The sequence below is a fragment of the Canis lupus genome, chromosome 1, assembly GCF_011100685.1.
Source record: "Canis lupus familiaris isolate Mischka breed German Shepherd chromosome 1, alternate assembly UU_Cfam_GSD_1.0, whole genome shotgun sequence".
NCBI lineage: Eukaryota > Metazoa > Chordata > Mammalia > Carnivora > Canidae > Canis > Canis lupus.
The window spans coordinates 88691814-88718034 of NC_049222.1; the positions used below are offsets into that span (position 1 = coordinate 88691814).

The 26221-nt window shown below is 41.7% G+C and overlaps 1 protein-coding gene across 1 annotated transcript in view; it reads right to left on the bottom strand.

Moving 5' to 3' along the window:
• The window catches only part of FAM189A2 (family with sequence similarity 189 member A2), a 63638-nt gene that overhangs the window by 13414 nt on the left and 24003 nt on the right, over positions 1 to 26221 (bottom strand). Inside the window, exons 3-6 of the mRNA XM_038527135.1 lie at positions 11204 to 11314; positions 2687 to 2815; positions 771 to 878; positions 549 to 682 (exon numbers count right to left, since the gene is read on the bottom strand). Coding sequence (XP_038383063.1) covers positions 549 to 682; positions 771 to 878; positions 2687 to 2815; positions 11204 to 11314 — 482 coding nt within the window. The remainder of the gene's footprint in view (positions 1 to 548; positions 683 to 770; positions 879 to 2686; positions 2816 to 11203; positions 11315 to 26221) is intronic.

The window sequence follows — 26221 nt, forward strand, 5'->3', positions numbered from 1 at the left end:
ACATCGATTAGGCCTGAGCGTGTTTCCAGGGCAACAGCAGCTCTCAATCAAGTCACCATACAGGTGGCTGTCTCACTGGGTATCAGTTTTCCTGGGAAGCTAATTGAAAAAGGGTATCCTCAGGTCAGGGTGGGACTTTCTTTGGTTTCATGCAGTTTAGCAGAAAAAAGAGCAGGGTTGGGGAGGTGGGGTAGAGAACCCTGAAAAGGGCACCTGGGTGGCTCAGTGGTTGAGCGTCTGTCTGCCTTTGGTCAGGTTGTGATCCCGGGATCCTGGGATCAAGTCCCACATCAGGCTCCCCACAGGGATCCTGGTTCTCCCTCTGCCTGAGTCTCTGCCTCTCTCTCTGTGTCTCTCAGGAATAAATTAATGAAATCTTATTTTTTTAAAAAGTTAAAGAAAAAAAAAGAAAATCCAGAAAAATGACACAATCTGTCTAGATTTGGGGGAGAATTGGGCTCATGCTGTGAGTCCTGGAAACCTTTCCATCTTCAGAACCAAGGGCACCTCACAGACAGCTTGGGGATGGGAGCTCTTGAGAAGGCTACCTGCGGTTCATCCGGGGCGTGCAGGAGTAAAATGTGGCGAAATAGGAAGGCGGGGGCGCCGGTGGCACAAAGTCGTCAGGGTCAGGGAGCCGTCCGTGTTCTTCCACTTCCTCGGCAGAAATTTGGGACTCATCCTAATTAAACAGCACCTCTGTTAGTCAACAGCCTTCGAGACAAAGGCCCAATGGAACACGGTCAAGGTGCCACCTCGTATAGACTTACGATGCAGGATCTTCTGGCTGCAAATATCTGGAGGTAACGAAGGGCAGCTGCCACCAAGCAGACAGTGGTGGTCAGGGCATTCAAGGCACACAGGGCGAAAAGGACTTTCTAGAACAAGGAAACAGGAACACCGCTGAGTACTTCAAAGCTGATGACCAGAAGGCAACAGAAGAACTTTTAAAATAATAATAATAATAATAATAATGTCCCAAGAAGGCAATTTTTATGGGGACATGCACGCCAAGGACTTTGATGTTTGGCTCATGGTAAGTGCCAGATAATTGCTGGTTATTAATATGACTCTCATGCAGGAAGGTATGCTTCCTCATTTTAAGAGCTTATCTTGGAAGCTTCCTGTCCCAGAAAGCGCCAACATTACAATTTTTCTTTTTTCAGGCATCAGAATATTGTCTGGAAGCGTTCCTTCCAGGAGTGTCTCTTCTGAAGTTGGTGTCTCCAATGACACCGATCCCCAGCCTCCCCCTCCTGCAGCCTCCTCCCCACCAGGACTGCGAACTGTTCTATCTTTGGCCACTGATTCTATTTCGGGAGTGACTGGCAGAGCTGCCCTGGGCACTGAACGACGACAGTGCAGGGGGCAGGCCAGCCAGGGCGTAAAGAGGGTGTCTCTTCTCTAAAACCACGTCTCAAAATAGCAGTCAAGACAATTCCAACAGTTTCTGTTGCTCCTTAGTCCTGGCTCCTTAGTGAGGCTTTCCCCAAGGGGGGTCTTGGCTCAGAAAGTTTGGGGGTGACTCAACTACCAGAAATCCAGAAGCCAAAGATAGAAGGCTACTTTTACATTCTACACAATTCAGAGAGCTGGCAGCCAAGAGATTTCTCCTTCAAACAAAACACAAACCCAAAACAAAGATCTGAAGAAAGCCTTCAAGCGAGGGATTATCCAAAAGCTAATACCTCAGGGTTCACCAACTGATCTTGTCACTCACTGGGCTAAGGAGCCCTAAGTCAGCACTCAACTTTTATCCAATACCCTAATAAAGGGTAATTTTGTACTTCTCTGCAACTGGTATCATTTATTTTTAATCCCCCGCTTGTTATAGTGCTGCCTATGAAATGAGAGGTAAGGTGCATGAATTGCAGGACTCCTGGGTGGCTCAGTGGTTGAGCATCTGCCTTTGGCTCAGGTCATGATCCTGGGATCCTGGGATCGCATATCCCATCGGGCTTCCCGCAGGGAGCCTGCTTCTCCCTCTGCCTGTGTTTCTGCCTCTGTGTGTCTCTCATGAATAAACAAATAAAATCTTAAAAAAAAAAAGTGCATGAATTTCCCTGGGATTTACTAACGGGTATCTCTCCTAAGCCTCTGTGTCCTGGCTCGGCAGCACCTAACAGCCCTGGGGAATCACTGAAGCCAACAAAGGAGCAGCAGAACAAGGACAAATGGGCATGCAGTTTAAAGGTTTTGCTCAGAGCAAGGTTGCCCGGCTGGCTTAGTCAGTAGAGCATGCAACTGTTAATCTCAGGGTTGTGAGTTCAAGTCTTATGTGGGTATGAAGCCAACTTCAAAAAACAAAGTGAAGGTTTTGCTAAAAGCTGCATCATATATGTGTAGCTACACTGTGTGTGTGTGTGTATGTGAATATACATTATATAAAAATATTTACACACACGTGCATATGTATATACTTAGACTCCTTTACATTTTTTGCTATCTTATAATTCTTGAACACAAAGAAAGCCATCCGTTCGTCATTTAGGAGGACACACAGTAATCTGTGCTTCCTCCTGAAGTCATTCTGTCTCTGGGTCACCAATGACAGTTAGCTCCTATCTGCTTTCAGCAGCCCACTTGTTTGAACGAGGTAACCAAGTGGAAATATTTCCACTAACTTTCCCTTCTTTGAGGGCTCTAGCATGTAGTTACTGACAGGGGTGGAATCCATTCGAAGTACCTTAAGTAGAAGGTGAACAGCACTACAAGGCTGGACGGGAAAGAGTTTCAAGGCATTTTCTTTGTCTGTGCATTTGGCTGGTTGAAATTCTTCACAACAGAAGCAAATCTTGCCTTCTCCCAGGTCCACCTTAAGGGGGAAAAGGCAGAACCAGAACTTAGTTATGAAGAATAAATACACAGGATACACATTGGAGCACCCACCATACAGGATGAGATACAGCAGGGTTCCATGCCGGGTGGTGTCTCTATCTGCCAGGATCAGCTCAGGTGTGCTGTTATAACAACAAGGTTATTTCTAGAATCTGCTAAGGCCTGCTGCAGGTCAGCCGGGAGCTCTGCTCATCATAGTTCATGAAGGACCCAGGTTGATGAAGCACCTACCGGCTCAGTATTGATGGACCATGGTGCCAGAGAGGTGGAGAGCATGTGATAAAATGCACACTGGAGCTTAAAGTGGGCTTGCCAGATAAAGTATAAGACACCTGGTAAATTTGAGTCCAGATAAATAACATCATTTTTTAGTATAATCGTGTCCTAAATTATTGCATGAGATATGTTTTGTAGTAAAACCACAAAAAAAAAAAAAAACAATTAGCTGTTTATTTGAAATTCAGATTTAATTGGATACCTTGTGTTTTTACTTATTAAATCTCATAACTCTAGCTTAAATCTTTAAGTGTCTGCTTTCGGCTCAGGTCATGATCCTGGGGTTCTGGGATCAAGCTCTGCATCAGGCTTCCTGCTCAGCGGGTGCCTGCTTCTCTCTCTCCCTCTGCAGCTCCCCCTGCTCTCTCTCTCTCTCAAATAAATAAAATATTCTAATCAATCAATCTTCCTCTTGAAAGTGACACTCATCATTTTAGATCACATTTCATTGCCAAAGCTAATCTTATGGCCCTACCTAACTCCAAGAGGACAAGGAAGTTCAAGCTGCCATATGTCTCTGAGAACCCCAGGGTGTACCTAGCAAACAGTAGCCCTAAACTATGCAGGCTTAAAGAGATTTCTCAGCTGACATCTCCAATGTGATTTGAAGTGATAACATTGGTGATGAGTAATCTTGTATTTGTACTGAAATGTTTTTGCAAACTTTTGGCCACTTTTCAGTTTCCCTTGAATCAAGGTATGAAAATAGGCAATACCTGGTCTTGGCTAATTAAGACCCATAATGTGGGAGCAGAGGTTCATTTTTATTTGCTCTGCCTCTTGAGCTATTGGAGTTGGCTATTCAAACTTTTGGCTAAAGAAAAAAAAAACCATGCCTCTTTCATCCTTGTTAAATTAATTAGGCGGCTTTGACGTCACTAGTTGCAAAATTCTTCAGGAATCTTTTAAGAATAACTGAACATCTACAATGTTTGAGTTACTTAAGCAAAAAAGAGTCTTTTTTTCTTATTGAATTAAGATTTTTACCTTCTAACCAAACCTACCCTCTACCTACCCCCTAGTAACAAGCTTATGGTATTTTTCCAAATCTGGAGAAAACATAGTTCCTTGTAATAAAAGTTGATTAGGAAGCAAAGGGAAAATTTTCTACTAAAGAGGACACTTTTTTTTTTTTTGGTTTGGTTTTCTCTTTCTTTGGATGTGAAACTTACATACACACACACAAAAAAAAAAAATCACATACACAAGTCTTAAGCACACCATTTGCAGAATTTTAAGCAACGCATACCCCTGTGCACCCCAAGCCCTTATGAACATACAGAACACAGTGTCACCACAGAAAAGTCCATCATGCCCTTCCCCATCAATCCCTGCCCCTACCCCTCTTACAGGCAAATGCTGTTTTGATTTTTTTCCACATGGATTTGTTTTGCCACTTCCAAAACTCCATGGATCCTATAACATTTTGTACTCTGTGTCCCTAAACCACACTGAAAGGGATGCATTATGATATCAAACACCGATGCCTAGATTTTGATATTAATTCTGCCTCTGATACAAAGAATCACAACAACCAGAGTTACCTCGAGGGACTCCATCTCTATCCATTCATTTCCACTTGGTTTCTGTCCTTTCCTGGTTTGCCCACAGAGACCCTTATCTCAACAGTGTCCCCACACCTAGTTCCACAATCCAACCCCCAGACACATGCAAAAGCAAAAGGCTGTGTTTGACTTTTTCTTCCATCATCTCACATTTTTTTGAAGGTACATCCTGCTGCTAATATCTACACTAGATTTTTACCTTCTAAGGGGAAAACTACTGTGGCCATTCAGGCAGGATTTCTCTAGGCAGCGTCTGGGCAGGAGGGATCTTACTTCCTCTCGGGGATCACTGCCTTTCTCTTAGCCCCTCTTCCATTAATTACTAAGAGTCCTTACACCGGGCTAAATTCAGCCAGTGTTACTCCCAATGGGCTTCTTCCTTTAAAGTCCAGCTGAGAATGTAATAATAAGACAACTATTTAGTAGTTACAGATAAGCAGCCATAGAGTTGCTACAGTTGGCTCATGTACACAAGACCCTTGCCCTCCCAAACACCAACCATGCTCACTTTTCTCAACACCATGCAGCGCTGGTTTCTATTTCTTGTACCTAGGTAAGCTTCCAAACCTTACCTAATGATTCTGCTTCCCCCCAGGTAATACTCTGTGTCATCTTACAAGGTACTCCCCATCCCACTGGAGTCCACTCTTGGTCCAAGGCTTTCCATGGAGGGAAAAAAACAGGCCTGTGTGGGCTGCACACACAGCAGCAGCATTGTTTATGCATAGACAGACTTCAATGTATATGGAACCCTTGGCTCTCCAGAACTTCTGGGAAAGGGGTGGGGGAGGGGGGCAGGGGAGGCCATGGTGAGCTGGTCCGGATGGAACAATTTTCCAGATGGGTGAAGGTTAATCTCTTTACACAAGGCTTTTGGAAAGTTTAATCATTATCCAAATAAAAATGAATATTTGGCTGAGCCCAGCTGACATAGCAGCCCTGAGGCTCTGTACAAAATGGTGCCAGGCAATGGGGCATTTTATATTTCTTGTTCTTTCTGCTCCTGACCCTTCACCTCCCTTCTTAATCCAGGCTCTGCCCCAATGTTTCTGCAAAGCTATTCCAACTTCTCTTCGATCTCTTTAACCATCCACAGACAACCCTGTACAAGGCTCTACATGAAAACCATCCACCCTTCAACCTTGATACTATTTCCTGACACCACTAGACCCTCCCCTCCCTCTCCTTATCACCACTATTGTGGTTCTCCACTCTGACTGCTCATTAGAATCTTCAAGGAAGGGATGCCTGGGTGGCTCAGTGGTGGAAGTCTGCCTTTGCTTCAGGGGGTATTCCCGGGGTCCTGGGATCGAGTCCCACGTCAGGCTCCCTGCAGGGAGTCTGCTTCTCACTCTGCCTCTCTCTATATACCTCTCATTAATAAGTAAAATCCTTAAAAAAGAAAAAGAAACTTAAAGGAAGCTTTTTAAAAACAAGGACACCATCTCTGGCGACAAGGGAACTATAACGATGAGCTCTCACACTGGCCCCATCAGAATGACAAATGTCAGGGAGGAAAGGCTTGCTGCTGGAGGAGCATCACCAATACCAATGTAAGTTGAACCCTTTAATAAGGGAACCGGCCATATATTTTAAATTAAAAATACTTATTCCCCACCCACATTGGGAAACTGGTTAGCAGTTTCTTATGAAGTTAGACAGACATACATTTACCACATGACCGAGCAAACACCACACCCGTTTATTTACTCAAGAGAAATGATAATGGGCCCACAAGAAAAACCACAACTATACAAAAATGTTTACAAGGGTTCTGTTCATAATACCCCCGAACTGGAAACAATGGAAATGTCCATCAACAGGAGAGTGGATTAAACAGTGATATTTTTATGCAATGAAATACTGATGTGAAAAAAAAAAAAGCAAGCAGCTGATACAACATAAAATTATACATGAATCTCAAAAATGTTATCCTGAGCAAAATAAGACAGAGACAAAAAGGTACATACCCTTTGACTCCATTTGGGTGAAATCCAAGGATGGGCAAAACTAATGGTCTAGATCTTGTTTGGGGTGTACACATGAGTGTATACATTTATCAGGATGAAGGTATACATTAGTCAAAACTCAGTGAACTGCACACTTAAGATCTGTGCATTTCATCGTAAATTTTACCACCATTTTTAAAAATGCTCAACCACTGAGCCACCCAGGTGCTCCCTGTTGCTCTTTCTTAACACTCCTTTACAAAGTTTTCTGATTTTGTCACCCCTTTGCTTAATAACCTTACATGATGGGATCCTAGGCTCACAGCCTTTTCTGGTTTTTAAGGTTCTCTGAAATTCCCCCTTGTCTTCCCCACTCCTGGAGGAAGCTCATGCTCCCTATCATTGCTTCAAAGCCTGCCTAGCATCGCCCTACTTTTATACTTTTAACAACACCATCTCTCCCCCTAAATTCCCTATCCCTCATTCCTTGTTCCTCCAAGTGATAACAGTCCTGTACAGCTGCATTCAGAGATTATCTCCTTCAGAAAACAGTCCCTGAGCCCCCTGTGGAAAGATGATTTTCCACAATGTCCTCTACGTACATCTCTCAGGCATTTATCCTTTTTGTTTTTGGATCCCGGGGTCCTGGGATCAAGTCTTACATCAGGCTCCCTATGGGGAGCCTTTTCCTCTGCCTATGTCTCTGGCTCTGTCTCTCATGAATAAATAAATAACATCTTTAAAAAAAACACACATTCAAACACCAAAGGTTTGAATGTGTGTAATTTTTAAAAAATGAGACAAACAGAAGAAAAAATACACCTTCCCACCAGGAATGATCTCTGACCTGGGAGCTTCCTCCACCTAGGGAAAAGCGCCCTGGGAGATATGCAGGATGGTATGCGTGGCTACATGGTTTTCAGCGGTCCAAACCCAAACCACCCCAGATAATAAGGTAATGGAGAACTAACCTGTTCAAAACAAGAATGTTAGACCTGTAAGTAGGAAAAACAGTATGTAGGGCAATAGATATAAAAGTCCCACTTCTGGAAAATAAATCATGATTAGGTTCACCTCCTACACATTTATGTAAGATAATATAAGTGTGAACACATGGAGCTTGTTAGCAGAGATTTGGGGTGACTGGCATGGTGGGGAGGGAATGAGGAAAGTTTCCCCTTCCCCAAAAACTTTCACTTGTCAAATAGCCTTCCTAATAAAAAATAGCAATTATGATATGGTCCCAGTGATGGAAATTATGTGTTTTTATCCATAAAGAGGTGCCCCAAAAATCTGTCAAATGGTTAACCAGGCTTACCCAGAAGAGTGGATTTCAAATGATTTTTTTGTCTTGTCCTATACTTTTATGACTTGTTCAAAATTTTACAGTTTTATAATCAGAAACAATCACGGAGTTGGTTTTGTGGTGGGAAAAAAAAAGATTTAATTAAAAATACACTTAAAAATATAAAAACATACGGACGTCTAGGCCCCCTCTCCAGGCCATTTGAGAATCTCTGGGACTCTCTGGGGCCCCAATTTGGGTGTTCTTGGCAAAGTTTCCCCAGGTGAGTCTAATAGACACCCAGGGTAGAGAACCATAGAATTTCTCAGAAAAGTCCATTAAAGATACCCTTGATCCATTGCAATCTGGCTTCTGCTTTTTCCAAAGCCACCAGGGCTAATTCCCCATCACTGTGACCTGAGTCCTGTCCTGTCTTGGGCTCTACTACTCCCCTCATTTATTCATCATTCAAGGTATTTATTCAAATACCTACATTCCAGGTAACCTCTCCTTATCTTCCCCCAGATATAAGCTCTTCTTCTTGTGCATGACCCGAGCATTGTGTCTTACTCTGACGACCAAACCCAGTGGATCTACTTATGGTTGGGCACGTATTCATTCCATCCACAGACGTTACCGAAGCATCTGCTGTACTTATCCCGTTCCTCTTGCACGTGATAAACTTCCAGGTCCAGAAAGAGGTCTTACTTTGCCTTTCTACTCTCAGCAGCCTCTAATCAGTGTCTGGACATAGAGATGCTACAATTTTGCCAAACCATCTTCCAATATACTGTGACTTCTCACTTCCAGCCTGTGCCTGTTCTCTTTGCCCCTTCTAGTTTGCTGTGTGATTAGTAACTGGAAAACCAAACTTGGTTCAACATTTCTTTTTCTGGGAACTCTGTATGTTAAGGGGTGGGAGGCAATGCAGGGGGCCATTAGGAACTTTCAAAATAACAGAGAAGCAGACACTGCCCTTGGGGGGATACCAGCTCAGAAGAACAGAGAAGATAGGTGTATGGAGGTCTCTAGCCCAAAAAATGAAAAGGATAAATGCCTGAGAGATGTACGTAGAGGACATTGTGGAAAATCATCTTTCCACAGGGGGCTCAGGGACTGTTTTCTGAAGGAGATAATCTCTGAATGCAGCTGTACAGGACTGTTATCACTTGGAGGAACAAGGAATGAGGGATAGGGAATTTAGGGGGAGAGATGGTGTTGTTAAAAGTATAAAAGTAGGGCGATGCCAGGCAGGCTTTGAAGCAATGATAGGGAGCATGAGCTTCCTCCAGGAGTGGGGAAGACAAGGGGGAATTTCAGAGAACCTTAAAAACCAGAAAAGGCTGTGAGCCTAGGATCCCATCATGTAAGGTTATTAAGCAAAGGGGTGACAAAATCAGAAAACTTTGTAAAGGAGTGTTAAGAAAGAGCAACAGGGAGCACCTGGGTGGCTCAGTGGTCGAGCATCTGCCTTTGGCTCTGGTCATGATCTCGGCTCCTGCAGGGAGCCTGCTTCTCCCTCTGCCTATGTCTCTCCCTCTCCCTCTCTGTGTCTCTTATGAATAAATAAATTTTTAAAATCTTAAGAAAAAGAAAAGAAAAAGAAAGAGCAACAGGTTTGTGGTGAGTCCCTGAAGAATTCTCCTACTGGGGAAGGCCAGGGCTTAAAGCATTTTAAGAAATGCAGCACCACCTCCACTTGCACCCTCCTGCTTTCCAAGGGGTAACAATGCCTTGTCACCAAGTTCCAAATAGATAAGATTGACTACAACTTCTCAAGAATCCATTTCTTTTGCTTCGTGCCACAGGGAGGTATTTGTCACTGAGAAGTCCTTTTATTTTATTTTTTTAAAAAGATTTTATTTATTCATTCATAGAAACACAGAGAGAGAGGCAGAGGGAGAAGCAGGCTCCATGCGAGGAACCCGATGTGGGACTCGATCCTGGGACTCCAGGATCGCGCCCTGGGCCAAAGGCAGGCGCCAAACCGCTGAGCCACCCAGGGATCCTCAAGAAGTCCTTTTAGAAAGTTCAAAGATGGCCAGCAGTTGGGTGTACGCCCAAAAGAATGGAAAGCAAGGTCTTAAAGAGATATCTGCATGCCTATTTTTATGGCACTTCACCATATTTGTGGTTAAAAAAAATGTACAGTATATGTGTGCAATGGAATATTATTCAAGCCTTAAAAGGTTAAGAAATTCTGACACATGCTGCCGCATGTGGACATGTGGAAGGCATTAGGCTAAGTGAAATAAGCCAGTCACAAAAAGATACATGCTGGGGTGCCTGGGTGGCTCAGTCAGTTAAGCATCTGACTTTGGCTCAGGTCATGATCTCAGGGTCCTGGGATTGAGCCCCGCATTGGGCTCTCCCTCCCCAACTCGTGCATGTGCACGTTCTCTCTCTCTCTCTCTCTCTCTCTCTCAAATAAATACATAAAATCTTAAAAAAAAAAATACATGCTGTAGGATTCCACTTATATCAGGCACCTGGAGTAGTTGCATTCTCAAGAGTCAGAGAAGAAGAAGAGTGGTTGCCAGAGGCAAGGCCCAGTGGGAAGGGCAGGGGAAGGGCCAGGAGGGTGGGGGAGTAAATATGTACAGAGTTTCAGTTTTGCAACAAGAAAAATGTTCTGGAGATTGGTTGCACAACAATGTGAATGTACTTCAGCTACTGAACTTAACTTAAAAACAGTGAAGATGGTACATTTTATGCTACATGCATTTTACCGTAATTAAAAACTAAAAGAAAAAATTGGGAGGTTATGCAGGCCCACAACCTCTTATCCACAGTTCTGAAGTCCAAAAAGCCCTGAAACCAAGTTTTTATTACACCCTGGGTGTCCCGGAGTCCAATGGAGTGCTACAGAGTAAAGAGTGGATGCATCAGGATTATCTTCTCAAAACCCGAAAGAGTCTGAAATGCTGAAACATAGCCGACCTCCAAAGGTTTCAGATAAAGGGCTGCTGACCTGTATTCTGACAATCTCCATTTCCCCTCTTGGGATGAGAACAGAGAGATATTGCTTGTGGACAACTGATCATTTCACTAACTAACGACCTGGTATCTCACTGCGGTTCTGGGGCTCTGCTCTCTGGCCTCTGTTTGGAAAAAATAACTGATGACCTGAGTAAAACAATTAGCAGGCAAGCCTTTGTTTTGTGTTCTCATTTCCGCTGACTGACTTAGATTTCACTTTAGGGGGTTGCTGGGCACACGCTGGCACCTCCAGGAAAGCCATACAGGCCAGGGTGGGTGCAAGCACACAGTGGTGTTTTAGGATGACTTACCAGATCACACCTGGGCACGCTGGACACAAACTGGGCCCCCTGGCAGCCGAGGATAAATCCAGCTAGATTTAAGAGGACACACACCACGGATAGCAGCACGAAGAGGTTCATCTGAAGCGGCAGGAAAAGAGGCCATTAGAAAAGACAATAGCTAAATTCAGAGATAGTTTTGTCTGAGTTAAAAAATAATTCATATTCTCTTCCTAGCAGACACGCTTTTTTTTAAGAAGTCGAAACTATGTTTTAATGTATGAACTTTTTGTTCATGTTTTAGAATTTTTCAATTTTGTTGAGGAATACCACTGCCTCTCAAGTCTTACACTCAGTAATTTCAAGTTCCTAGTTCTTCCTCTCTTTGCATATAAAGAAGCTCTGACTCCCTCAGCTCCGATCTGTTCATTGCATTAAGCCATAGCCAATTCCTCCTTACGTCATCACTATTTATTCAGAGTTTTGCAGGATCAGTGGTAAGTAGACAAATGGAGAATTTTAGCATGTACGTGGAACCCAGGAAAGTCAAAGTGCTCAGAGCCCTTACTGGCCAGAAGTCTCCATATACAAGTAAAAACAAAAGTAAGTCTTTTCTCAGTTCCAAACAGTGTAGGTGCTAAAAAATAAGTCCACAGTGATCTTAAATATACTTTCTCTAAAGTTAAATGTTCCAAATGTTATGCTAGATAATTCAGAATTGACAGAAATCAATCAGGGTGGCAGACTACTTACTGCAAATTAGACACTACTGAGGCTTTTCCACTTGAGAACTATATTTATTATCAAAACCAAATCTTATTGCAAATATAAAAGATTGGAGCTAATGACGATCAACGTTAGAACTAAGCATCAGTTAGGGTAGCTAATGCCAGAGTTGGCTGTTAAGTGACTTCACATATGAATTCTAGTTTGGAAAGCTGATTCTTTGTTGCTGGTATTCCAAGAAGCTTGAAAGTGTCTCCTCTAAACCCATTTTATGAGTCAATATTTAATATCACATGATGCCCCTTTTCCTAAAAGGAATTCTTTCTGCCTCTCCAGGAGTAGTCTGGCTTCTGCTTCTCTCCTTATTTTGTTAATCTGTAAAAGGACCATGCACTCTGTCATCAAATGTTGGAGGAAATGCTGGCATCAGCTGCTGTGTTACTGTTTCTCATGATTTCTCAGTGTCTATAGGGCTTGACTGGAACAGCATGGAGCACAGCCCTCTCATGCACTATGTCAGTCATTATCACGCCAAAGCTTTGGAAAACGAGGATGTAAAGTTGGCCAAGGACAAAACATGATCTTCTCACCTGGGCTGGCAGTTGCTACTCAAAGAGACCCAATACATCTGGAATTTTCACACACAGCAACACAATTATTGTTACTATGGGGAAGTCTAACTTTCCTTCAAAAATTATCTTTTCAGGGCAGCCCCGGTGGCGCAGCAGTTTGGCACAGCCTGCAGTCCAGGGTGTGATCCTGGAGACCCGGGATCAAGTGCCACATCGGGCTCCTTGCAGGGAGCCTGCTTCTCCCTCTGCCTGTGTCTCTGCCTCTCTCTCTCTCTCTCTCTGTCTCTCATGAATAAGTAAATAAAATCTTTTTAAAAAAATTATCTTTTCATGCACTATCAGGTGGCTTTAAAAAAAAAGTGTGGTTATAATCCTTATGTCCACTAGCACATCAAAATCTTCCTAACTATGGGGTAGCTGGGTGGCTCAGCCAGTCGAGTGCAACTCTTGGTTTTGGCTCAGGTCATGATCTCAGGGTCTTGAGATAGAGCCCTACATAGGGCTTGGTGCTCAGCTCAGAATCTTCTGGTCATTCTCCCTCTGCTCCCCCACTCATTCAATCTCTCTCAAATAAGTAAATAACATCTTTTTAAATAAATAAATAAATATTCATAACTAAAAAATTAGCAGCATCAGATATAGAATGAGTGAGGGTTCATTACTTCCAGCACTGGTCCCCAAATCTCTTTATCAAAATCTTGAATCCAGGGCAGCCCGGGTGGCTCAGCGGTTTAGCACCGCCTTCAGCCCAGGGTGTGATCCTGGATACCTGGGATCAAGTCCCACATCAGGCTCCCAGCATGGAGCCTGCTTCTCCCTCTGTCTGTGTCTCTGACTCTCTCTCTCTTTCAAGAATTAATAAATAAAATATTTTTTAAAAAATAAAAATAAAAAATAAAATCTTGAATCCAGCTCATCAAATAACACTGATAGGAAAACCAACAGACGAGCCACAGACTGGGAGAAAATACTTCATGTATATATTAAACAAAGAAGCTTTATCCAGGATATACAAATAACTTTTTAATTCAATAATAAAAAAAACAGCAACACAAAAAAATGGGCAAAAGACTTGAACAGGAAGATACAGGAATGGTCAACAAGCACAGGAAAAGTCATTCAACATCATTAGTCATCACGAATGAAGTTAAAACCACAGTAAGGGGATCCCTGGGTGGCTCAGCAGTTTAGCACCTGCCTTTCTACCCAGGGCATGATCCTGGAGGTCCAGGATCAAGTCCCGCATCAGGCTCCCTGCATGGAGCCTGCTTCTCCCTCTGCCTGTGTCTCTCTGCCTCTCTCTCTCTCTCCCTCTATCTCTCTCTGTGTGTCTCTCATGAATAATAAATAAAATCATAAAAAAAAAACACCGTAAGATACCACTTCACATTAACTAGAAGAGTTAAAATTAGAATGACAAAAGCAAGTGTTGGTAAGGATAAGGAGCACATGGACAAACACATTGCTTATCTGAGGATAAAATGGTGTTGCCATTTCTTAAAAACTAAATATAAATCTCCCATGCCAAAGAATTCCAAATACAGTTGGCCCTTGTACAATGCAGGGCTGAGGGGTGCCAACCCCCAACCCCTGCACACAGTGCAAAATCAGAGTATGACTTCTGACTGCCGATAAACTTAACTATTCATAGCCTATTATTGACCAGAGCCTTGCTGATAATATAAACAGTCGATTAACACATATTTTGCATGTTATATGTATTATATGCTGTATTCTTACAATAAAGCAAGCTAGAGAAAAGAACATGTTACTAAGAAAATCAGAAGGAAGAGAAGACATATTTACAATATTGTACTATATTTATCAGGAAAAAAAATCTGCATGTAAGTGGAGCCATGAAGTTCAAACCCCTGTTGTTCAAAGGTCAACTGTGATTTATGAAGATAGTCCACCTCGACTCCCTACTCCTTAAGTATGGGCTGCACAAAGTGAGTTCCTTCCAAGGAACACAATATGGAAAGGCGAAAGGGAGCAATCTTCCAGCGGAGAAACCTGACAAATATGACATCAACCAGGTGACCAAAGTTAACATTGCTGGTAAGTCATGTGGATGGCATGTACCCTTGATACAATGTGCTGAAAATGGCATTTTACCTCCGGTTCTTCCTCTGCCAAACCGATGATAACCTCAGTCTAATCATAAGAAAAACATCAGACAATCCAACTGAGGTCCATGCTACAAAATACCTGACAAGTACTCTTCAAAACGGTCAAGGTCATCAAAAACAAGGGAAGTCTGAAAACTGTCACAGCCAAGTGGAGCCTAAGGAGACATGACAAGCAAATAATGTGGTAATGTGATATACTAAGCTGGGATAATGGACAGAAAAAGAACATTAGATATAAACTAAGGAAATCTAGAGGTGCCTGGGTGGCTAAGTCAGTGAAGCATCTGCCTTCGGCTCAGGTCATGATCCCATGGTCCTGGGATCGAGCCCCAAGTCTCCCTGATCAGTGGGGAGCCTGCTTCTCTCTCTCCCTCTGCCCCCTTGCTTATGCTCCCTTGCACTTTTAAAATAAATAAATAAAATTTTAAAAAAAACCTAAGGAAATCCAAAGAGTATGTATTTTAGCTGATAATAACGTCTCAATGTTGGTTCATTAGTTGTGACAAATGTATCATGTCAAAGATGGGGAAACTGAGTATGCTGTATACAGGACCTCTCTGTGTTATCTTTGAAAAACTTCTGTAAGTCTAAAACTATTCTATAATAAAGTATTTAAAAGTTTTCTATTAATATATTTATATTATGTATATATAAATCTATTTATACAAATATTAATATATTTGTATTAATATGTTGATAATTAAATCTATTTAAAAACTGCAAAAAAATCTGAATACATGCCTACCTTACAATCTGCAGTTCCACTCCTAGGAAAAGACCCAGGGAAATAAGTGCAATTGCCCACAAAAAGACAGAAAAGAATGTTTATAGCAGCTTTATCAGACCAAAAGTGAAAATAACTCAAGGGTCCAAAAGCAGAATAATAAGTAAGTATATTGTGGTATTTTCAAACAGTGGAATAACTTCCAGGAACAAAAAGGAACACACTACTGATAACAACACTAAGAGGTTCAAAGACATTGAGTGAAGTAAACCAAGTACTAGATGATTCCACTTACATGAAGTTCAAGAATAGACAAAATAATCATGGTGATAGAAATCAGAAGAGCGGTGCCTGTTTGGTGGGGGGAGGGGACTGACTGAGGAGAAAGAAGAGAATTTTCTGAAATGACAGAAATGTTCCATATCTTGTTTTGGACAGTGGCTACATGGGTATATCCAACTCTCAAAACTTGGCTAACTGAACACTTATTATTAGGGATTTATATAAATTATATTTATTATATTAAAAAGAAAGCGAGAAAGACAATTCTGAATCCACCTGCCAAGACGGGAGTGTGAGATCATACAATGAATGAGGCTACTTCTCAAATGTCAGAATAACAAACAATCTGAGAGACTGCTCCAAAGATTCACTGCCTGGTAGACTCAGCTTCTCTCTCCTGCACTGGATGAGCTGCCAAGGAGAAATCAAAGTCAGATCACCAGCACACCAAACCCAGAATGAGGACCTGGGTCAAGGCACATAGGCCATGTACAAGATCACTATGCACTGTCCTCCAAACGTATTCCTGCATGTGGCTTTTCTATTACTATCATTAAATATCAGACCAAACTTACTGGCTATTTGGTCATCTGAATTACTCTAGTGTAGACCACAGCAGCATGTATCAGGCATGGGGGCTATTAGAATACCAAGCATGTGTCTTTCAGAGGTTGGATCAGGTTCAAGGGTATACAATATTGGAGTTATAAGGGACCCACTTAGGATTTACAGGGACTTTCAGGATAGACCTCTCTGGTTTTAACCTAGTTATAATCATATAACCTCCAAGACCCAAATTTCCATCCCAGTCATCACAAGAGGGTATCCCTACCCCCAACAGGAGGCAGTAAAACATCAGCTACTAAGGAAGAAACATCATAGTCGCAAAGTGCTCAACTATATCTAAGAAGGGGAAGAATTTCTTACAGTTCTTATGTGCTTTTAAAAAAAATCATTGCATGGGGATCCCTGGGTGGCTCAGCGGGTAGCACCTGCCTTTGGCCCAGGGCATGATCCTAGAGTCCGGGGATCGAGTCCCATGTCGGGCTCCCTGAATGGAACCTGCTTCTCCCTCTGCCTGTGTCTCTGCCTCTCTCTCTCTCTCCCTCTCTGTGTCTCTCATGAATAAATAAATAAAATCTTTAAAAAAAAAAATAAAAGAAAAAAGTGATTGCAGGTGATCTGAGTTTCTCTTTGTGGCAACCACCTGAATTTGGAATCAAGACACCTAGTTCAAAATCAGGCTTTCCCACTTGTTCGCTGTGATATTTTAAGCAACCTCTGCAAGACTCACTTTTCTCATCAGCTAAACAGGTCCACATACCTACCTCACAAGAATAATAAGAAAATCACACAAAATGATGTAAATAAAAATTCTCTGCATGCTGCAAAATGCTATGCAATCGGTTTTATTAATAATAATAGGCACTTCCTCTTCGGGGGAGAAGCTTGTTATTACAAAATGAATTTCATGAAACGAATATCACTAGGTCTGGGACCAGCATTCTGGTCTTAAAGCTTTTAATGCACCTGAATTAACATCTTTATAAATTTCTTCCACATATTTGACCTTTAAGCTTAGTTCCTATTGTTCTCAACTCAAATTCATTACCACCTGCTCAGCAGAGTGAACGCCATGGGTTTCAGTTCCTAAATTCTGTCGAGGCCAACTCATCATTGGGATTTACCATCAGGACATAGAAATGCCCAGAGTCAAGGCAGAGATGTCTTTCTAGAACTTGCATTTTAGACATGAAAGACAGTGGGACCCAAAAAGTGGAGAGCTTGCCCTCTGTGACTGGCACCCTGTGGCTCTGAAGCATAAGATGCAAAATCCAAGATCCAAAGAGCTGGTCCTCTCACAGGGACTGACAACATGAGTGACACTTTTTATGCTTTTGGTTTTACTGTTACTAACTTGAGCCAGGAGTACTTTATGATACTTACATACCAGGTAGCTTGATGCAAAGGTATTATATTTTTTATTTTGGTCTTTGGAATTCACCTCCACTTTGATCTCTTGCAGTTGTGCCCCCAGTTCATTCCAGGTCTCAATTAAATGATCCAATAAAACACTGTTTGGGGAACCTGAGGTCACCCAGAAGAAGCATCACTTTCAATTTGCTTGTTTCTGCCTGCTAAAAATTCCTCATAATCCCCATCACATAATATCATTAAATAATTATGCCTATCACAGCTTGGTATTGTTGACTGTCTTATTTGGTACAAGATTTCAATTCCCTAAATAGGTTGACCTTTCCCTACTGTCTAAGGACTTGTATTTTGCTGCTTCTTCCCTACTGCTCCAAACTCAAGATGCAGCTGAAACTCACCCAGCCATGTTTAAATAAATAAATAGTTCCAGAGATCATGTGAAGGTTGCATTGTTTAAAAATGAGGAGGTTTAATATGGTGGAGAGAACATAAGCATTTAGTGCTACCAATTCATTAAAATGGCCCTGAAGAAACAAACAAATAAATAAAATGGCCCTAAAGGAAAAGTCTTAAACATTTTTAAAATTTATTTGTTTATATTTATTCATGAGAGACACAGAGAGGCAGAGACACAGGCAGAGGGAGAAGCAGGCTCCCTGTGGGAAGCCTGATGTAGGACTTGTTCCCAGGACCCCAGGATCATGACCTGAGCTGAAGGCAGATGCTCAACCACTGAGCCACCCATGTGCCCCTGAAAGAAAAGTTATAAAGGCAGAAATCCATAAGACAGAAAGAAAAGGAAAACACCATCAGAATTTTAAAAGCTGGAAAACTAATGGGCCAGTGTGAATTGAACTCAGGGGTCTCCGAGAAAAGAGATTCCTACAACAGCAGTGAGGAAAGCCAAAACCACAGGATTCGCTCCTCAGACTCTCCAAATGTTCAGAAATGGGCAGCAGTGAAAGTGAGGCTAGAAACTGCACTGGCTTGGAGTCTAAGAAGCAGTTAGAAATCGGTACAACCACTATGAAAAAAGTATTGGTGTTTACTATTTCTGATAAAATTCAACATCTACGGCCCTATGACTCAGCAATTCACTTTTAGGTGAATTTAGGTGCAAGACAATTAATGCATGTGTCCATAGAAAGACATGTACAGGCATGTCAGAGCACTGGTTCATGACAGCCTCAAACTGGAAACAACCCAAATACCCAAGAATAGGAGAACGGATGAACAAATCATAAGCTCATAAAGGGAATAACACTCAGTGCTGTGGTCTGAATGTCTGTGTCCCCCACAAAATACATATGTTGAGACCCTAACTCCAAGATGTTGGTATTGGGAGAGGGCACCTCAGAGGGGTGATTAGGTCTTGAGGGTGGAGCCTCATGCATGGGATAAGTGAATCTGTGTGTGTGTGTGTGTGTGTGTGTGTACCCATGCATTCACATGCAGGTGTGCATTTCCATTTAAACATCAAAAGCTCACCAAATTCTTCATGAAGAGAAACTTCTCAAAAATTTCCAATTTAAAAAATATTATCAGTTCAGAATTCTTTCCCTTCACGCTTTTATTCATCTTTCTTTCCCTTTTTTTTTTTATTTATTTTTTTTTTTAGTGAGAGGGAGTGGGAAAGGAGCAGAGGGACAGGGAAAAGAGACAGAGAATCTTAGGCAGGCTCTGCGCCCACTGTGGAGCCCAATGTGGGGCTCAATCTCACAACCCTGAGATCATGACCTGAGCTGAAATCAAGAGTCAGAAACTTAACCAACTAAGCCACCCAGGCACCCCTTTTTATTCATCTTTTAATTTCCCAAGAAAATACCACTGGTGGTCATTTAAATGCTGTCTTCTCCCCCGCCTCTGCTCCCCATATACAGCCTTTTGATACTGCTTGAGATAAATGAAGCCAAAATACACTTTTCTCCAGTGGGGCACAAAATCTGAACCAAAGACACAAAGACATAGATGGTCTTAAATTATCCTGAATGAGTGGATAGAGGAATCCATCCATCAATCTATAAGCAAAGGAAAGAAAGCCAATTCTTTATGATAAATACTACATGGAGGTATCATGCATTCTTACTAATATTCTAGAACATATACAGAATAGATTCTGAAAGGCAAACACTGGCTTTACTATCACTGCTTGCATGAAAATGGCTACCACCACTGTTCCTCATGGAAACTACCACTTTCTAGGGAAAGAAAATGGAAAGGGTTGGGATTCCTATCCCATTATTTCAAAGGAAGTACGAGTGTAGGTGGTAAGTGGGTAGAAGAACAAAGCACCCAGTCCTTAGAATTTATGTTATGTTTTCCCATTGAAACAAGAACACTGTGTGATCAAGCTGGGAATCTAACCAATATTTTAACATTTATGTCCTCAGAGACAAGGAGTCCGAGCTCCAAACCACTGATTAGTCACTGGTTAATAAGACAAATGTCATACAACCTTTGACAGTTAATGTAACTGGTTAGTTAGCTCTTAACATTTACCATTTTAATTCAATTTGCAGAAGCATTTTAATACAAAGATGTAGAATCATGAGCAAAGCTATCTGAGCACCACACACTTATGCTGGAAAAAAAAATGAAGACACCAAAGTAAAATGTTCCCTGAACTAAGTTAGCAAAATGAATTTTAAGATTGACCACCCAGCACCAGGGCAACCAACAAAACATAACAAATCACAGCTCAAAGCCCAGACTCTGGCTGCTTTAAACTATCTCAGGAGCTCATACACTCACTGGCTTGGTTTGTCTGTGTGCCTTTAATCCTTGGATCCTAAAAGAACCTACTCCAAGGCTTCACTTCCTTGACACCCTTTAAACTCCTTCCAGAAGTTTGGCAGATATATTGCCAACATCCAGACTGGTTCCCTTTGCCAACAAGCCAAACACAGGCCCGTTGCTCTGAATGGAACCAGCCGTCTCCCTTTCCTTTCAAAGATATTTAAGTATCAGATCTATTCAGGTTATTGCTGTCCCCAGATTCTCTTTTTATAACGTGTTTAAAATATAATAACGTTTATCTCCAGTTCCTTTTTCAATAGGTGCAAAAGGCTTCTTCCTATCCCCACCAGAGTGAGACAAATTGTCATCAGTTTGTTTGGAACCCAGCCTTGAGGTGAGCTGAAAGCACTTACGACCGAGAGTTGCTAATTCCTGAAATGTAATGTGCAAATCATTCCTGAAATGATTTGAAAATGAACAAATCTCAAGAAGTACTTCCGGGGCTCCTTGCTCATGAAAAAGAAATCCTGCCTTGCTGTGGGGTCCTTTCCCCTGTTCCCTGGCAGATCCCCCAGTCTCCATCACCCCTCATTGCTAGAAAAGTGGCTTTTCTCACGACCTGAGCAATCAGGCAGAGCAGGAGAGGGGGTGCCCTCAGCGAGCATCGGGCTCCGTTATTCCCCTGATGTAACTTAGCTCTATCACCCTAAATGGGCGTGTCCTCATCAGGAATGGGGTAAGGACCAGGAGGAAAACACCCTAATGAGAGTCTCAAGAGAAATAATCGAGAGGATGACATGGCATGTGAGCCTGGCTATTCAAACAAGGTGAAAGGAGCAGAAATGAGGTTTGCTGCAGCCCTTGGGAATAAGGTGGTAGAAATAAATGTGGATTTGAAGATACTAACAGCCACAGGAAGGTGTAAACAAAGTTGCAGATCTGTGATTCTTGAGCCTCCACTTTTCTTACTCCTTTATTCTTTTCTCCTTTCCTCTGTGCTTCTCTAGTTTTGGTTCTTTCCCTGCTTCTAGTTGCTTCTCCACTGCTGTTAGCTTCTCAAGGATCAGCATGTTGGAGAATCAGATCTCTTGACTCCCTGGCAATGGAGATGTCAGCTCTTGAGAAGCTATGTAGAGTCAACAGTCTCCACAGATGGCCACCACCAAGTTTGCCTTCTGTACCTGCAGGCTGTTTCTCACATCAAGCGGTGGAGTTCAAAACACACTAGGGAATATTATCCAGCCTTAAAAAGGAAGGAAGTACTGGCACAAGCTACAAAGTGAATGAGTCTTGGAAACACTATGCTAAGTGAGATAAGCCAGATATTGCATTATTCCAACTACAAGAGGTACCTACAGTAGACAAAATCATAAGTACAATGGTGATTACTAGGGAGATGAGGAGTTACAGTTGAATGAGTAGAGAGTTTCTGTTTGAGATGATGAACAAGTTCTGGAAATGGATAGTAGTGATGGTTGCACAGCATTGTGAAGGTACTCAATGTCACTGTACACTGTACACTTTTAAAGAGTCAAAATGGGGGATGCCTGGGTGGCTCAGCGGTTGAGCGTCTGCCTTTGGCTCAGGGCGTGATCCTGGAGATTTGGGATCATATCCCACATCGGGCTCCCTGCATGGAGCCTGCTTCTCCCTCTGCCTGCATCTCTGCCTCTCTCTCTGTGTCTCTCATGAATAAATAAAATCTTTTTTTAAAAAGTCAAAATGGCAGATTTTAAAATATGTACATTTTACCCCAACTTTTAAGAATTGCAAAAGAAAAAAAGGTGAAATCCAATTCCCAATTTCCCTCCTCTTTTCTTTTCTTTTCTTTTTTTTTCTTTTTAAGATTTTATTTATTTATTCACGAGAGACACAGAGAAAAAGAAGAGAAATAGAGGGAGAGTAGAATCCTCACAGGGACCCCAATGCAGGACTAGATCCCTGGACCCAGGATCACCAACCCCAAACTGAAGGCAGATGCTCAACCATTGAGCTACCCAGGCGCCCCACCCTCCCCTTTACTCTAAGCTGGCTTTAGGAACTCATGTGATCAATAGAATGCAATGGACATCCAAGGGTGGATCTTAGGAAGCCTGATGCCCCCTTTTCCCCCCAGGCCCTTGGAACATTCTTCTCAGACACTCTGCATCACAGAACCCAGCCACCATGCTGGGCAGCTATTATGTGGGGAGGCCACATAGTCATGCTCTGGTCAACAGCCCTTGCTGGGCTACTAGCTGTGTCATTTATAAATACATTCCAAAATATTTGATGTGTGAGGACTGTTATTTATTTCAACACAATCTGATGGCAGGAGAAAGAGAAGAGAATGGTCAGGGGTTTAGATAAAACAAGTCTGAACATGTGTCAGGGATTTTGGTAGCTGGGCCATGAGTATGAGAGGAGCTGTTGTATTTCTCTCCAGTTAGGGGCATATTTGAAATCTTCCATGTCAAAAGAAAGATGAAGAGAAAGTGGACAAAAGGAAATGGGGAGGGGGAGAAGGAAAAGGAGAAGGAGGAGGAAAGGAAGAAATAAACCAAGTGGACTCGTGTCTCCACAAAGTCAATCCCTGGAAAAAAAATGTGGGGGGGGGGGGCGAGGGGGGGATGTGGCAGGAAGAATGTTCTGGAACAGAAAAGACTAAAGAGACAGAAGAATCTAATTATATGACTGAACCTTCATTAGGTCCTGGATTAAAAAAAAAAAAAAGAGCTAGTCTATACAGGCATACTTTTTGATAACACATCAAACTGTGCATTTACACATATGGAAATATTCACAGATCATACTCATTAAAAGCTTTTGATTAAGAAGTTATGCAACATTTTGGAGTAACTGGGGAAATGTTAACATGGGCTGAATATTGCATGGCATTAGGAAATTACCAATAACTAAAAAAAAAAGGAAATTACAATAACTTTCTTAGTTGTGATAATGTTATTATTCTGAGGTAGAAGAATGCCTTATTTTTAGGAAATGCCTCATGAAGTATATAGACGTGAAGTACCAGAAGCCTAAGACTTTGAAAAAATGAAGAAACAAGAAGGCAAAAATTCAAGAGGTCCAACATCTGTCTACTAGATGTTCTAGGAAGAAGGAGCAAATGGAGGGAAGGAAATAATCAAAGAAACAATAAAGAAAAGTGCTCAGTGTTGAAGAAAGACACATCTTCTAATTAAAAGACCTCAAAGCCCAGCAGCCCCGGTGGCGCAGCAGTTTAGCACCGCCTGCAGCCTGGGGTTTGATCCTGGGGACCCTGGATCGAGTCCCACATCGGGCTCCCTGCATGGAGTCTACTTCTACCTCTGCCTGTGCCTCTGCCCCTCTCTCTCTCTCTCTCTCTCTCTCTCTGTGTCTCTAGGAATAAATAAATAAAATCTTTTTTAAAAAATAATAAAAAAAAGACCTCAAAACCTCAAGAAGTAAAAGTACTCCAAAAGGGTGAAGAAAAAGAAGACTCACGCCTTGACACATCCTCATGTAATTTCAAAAGACCATCAGAAAAATTATCTGAAACTTGGAAAAAGCAAAGGAGATTATTGGTATTCCAATTATCTGCTTATTTAATTGGCTATTTTTTTAATTGGCTATTTTTTTAAAAGATTTTATTTATTTGTTTAACAGAGAGAGAGAGAGAGAGAGAGCACCAGAGAACACAAGCAGGAGGAACAGACGGAGAAGGAGAAGCAAGATCTCTGCTCAGCAGGGATCCCAGGACCCTGGGATCATGACTTGAGCCAAAGGCAGACACTTAACAGACTGAACCACCCAGGCACCACTTAATTGGCTATTTTACAACTCTGTAGAGGCACCATTTAAGTTGTAGATTTTCTTTTCAGAAGAGATGAAAATAAATTCTGTCCAATGGAACAAGAAACCCTTAAAGTTACCACTCTGGGCCTGCTATACATCCACCAGTTTTGTATCCATCACAGCAGTCCCCTCTTTATATTACCTACAAATATTTACCTTCTCAAATGTTCTTTGAAGCAGTTTTCCCTCATTAATGACACATGTTCACTTTAAGTTTTCCCAGGAGTCATGATTTTTATCTTCTTGAAAATTAAGTTTTATCAATACCCAGGTACAGAAAAGATCTTGAAAGCTTCTAGATATGAAAAAAAAAAAAAAAGAGGCTGCTTACTAAGGAACAAGAATTAGTCAGCATCAAGCTTCATATCAGTGACAGAAGTCATCAAGGAATGCTTTCTAATTCTGGATAGAAAACTTGTTGAACCTAGAATTCTCTATCCAGACAAACTATCCTTCAAATGGGAGGGCAAAACAAAGACACATCAAGATATTCAAACCCTAAGAGAGCTCCCCGCTTCCCTCACATCATTTCTGAAAAGTTTTATTCAATCATGTTTCTGGCAAAATAAAAAAGGGATTCAAGGAAAAAGAATGCATGAGGCATGAGGTCTAAGAAACAATGGCTGTAATCCAAGAATACAAAGAAAAGAAATTTTCACATGACATCTGTGCAGCAGGCCTGGAACATGATTATGTCCAAACTAGAACAGGAAGTCAGTAGTCCTCCATATGTCCAAAGGAGAAAGTGGAAAAACTAGCAGAGAGTGTAATTTAAGAAGCCAGATGAAGAAACCTCATACTTAGACTCAACTGATTTTTAGCAAGTATTCTGAGACAATCAGTGAGGAAGGAAGTCTTTTTAATAAATGATGTTGGGACAAATGGATACCCACATGCAAAAGAATGCACTTGGACTGCTGCCTCACAGCTTATGCAAAAATTTACTCAAAATGGACCACAGACCCAAGAATAAGCTAAAACAAGAAAACTCTTGCAAGAAATATATAAATAAAGCTTTATAATCGTGGGTTAGATCAGCCTTCTTAAATACTACTGTTTAGCAACATAAGAAAAAATGGATAAACTGGACAACATCACAATGAAAAACTTTTGGGCCTCAAAGGACACCATAAAAAAGTAAATTGCTAATCATATATCTGATAAGAGACTTGCAGTAAAAAGAAAACCCAATGGGAAAATGTGCAAGGAGTCTAAATAGACCTTTCTCCAAAGAAGACATGCAAATGGCCAAGAAGCATATGAAAAGATTCTCAGTATCAAATCAAAAACACATTGAGAGACCACATCACACCCATAAAGTTGGCTCTCATCAAAAAGGCATACAATAGTAAGTGTTGGCAAAGATGTGGAGAAACTGGAACCAGGACACACTGCAGACAGAAATGGAAAGTAACACAGCCGCTTGAGGAAACAGTTCCTCAAAATGTTCAACACAGAGATACCATATGACTCAGCCATTCTTTAAAAAAAAAAAAAAAAAAAAAAAAAGATTTATTTATTTATTCATTCAGAGAGAGCGAAGAGAGAGGCAGAGACAGGCAGAGGGAGAAGCAGGCTCCATGCAGTAAGCCCGATGTGGGACTCGATCCTGGGTCTCCAGGATCACACCCCGGGCTGCAGGCGGCGCTAAACCGCTGCGCCACCGGGGCTGCCTGACTCAGCCATTCTATCCTAGGTGTATCGGCAAGAGAAATGAAAACAAGTCCACAAAAACTCTGTACACTAATGTTCACAGCAGCATTATTCATGATAGCCAGAAAGTGGCCATGTCCATCATCACCTGATGAATAAATAAAATGTAATACGTCCATCATCGGAATAGTACCCAATAATTCAAAAAAGGAAAAAAGTACTATTACATTCTCTAACATGGATAACCCTTAAAAATACTATACTAAAAAATATGCTAAGTGAAAGAAGCCAGTTACAAAAGATCACGTATTACATGATTTCTTTTATTTGAAATACCCAGAATAGGCAAATTTATGGAGGCAGACAGTTCATTAGTGGTTTCCCAGGGTTGGGGGTATTGGAAGGAAATGAGAGGGACTTTTTAAAGATTTATTTACTTATTTTGAGAGAGAGAGAGAACACACACACACGGTGA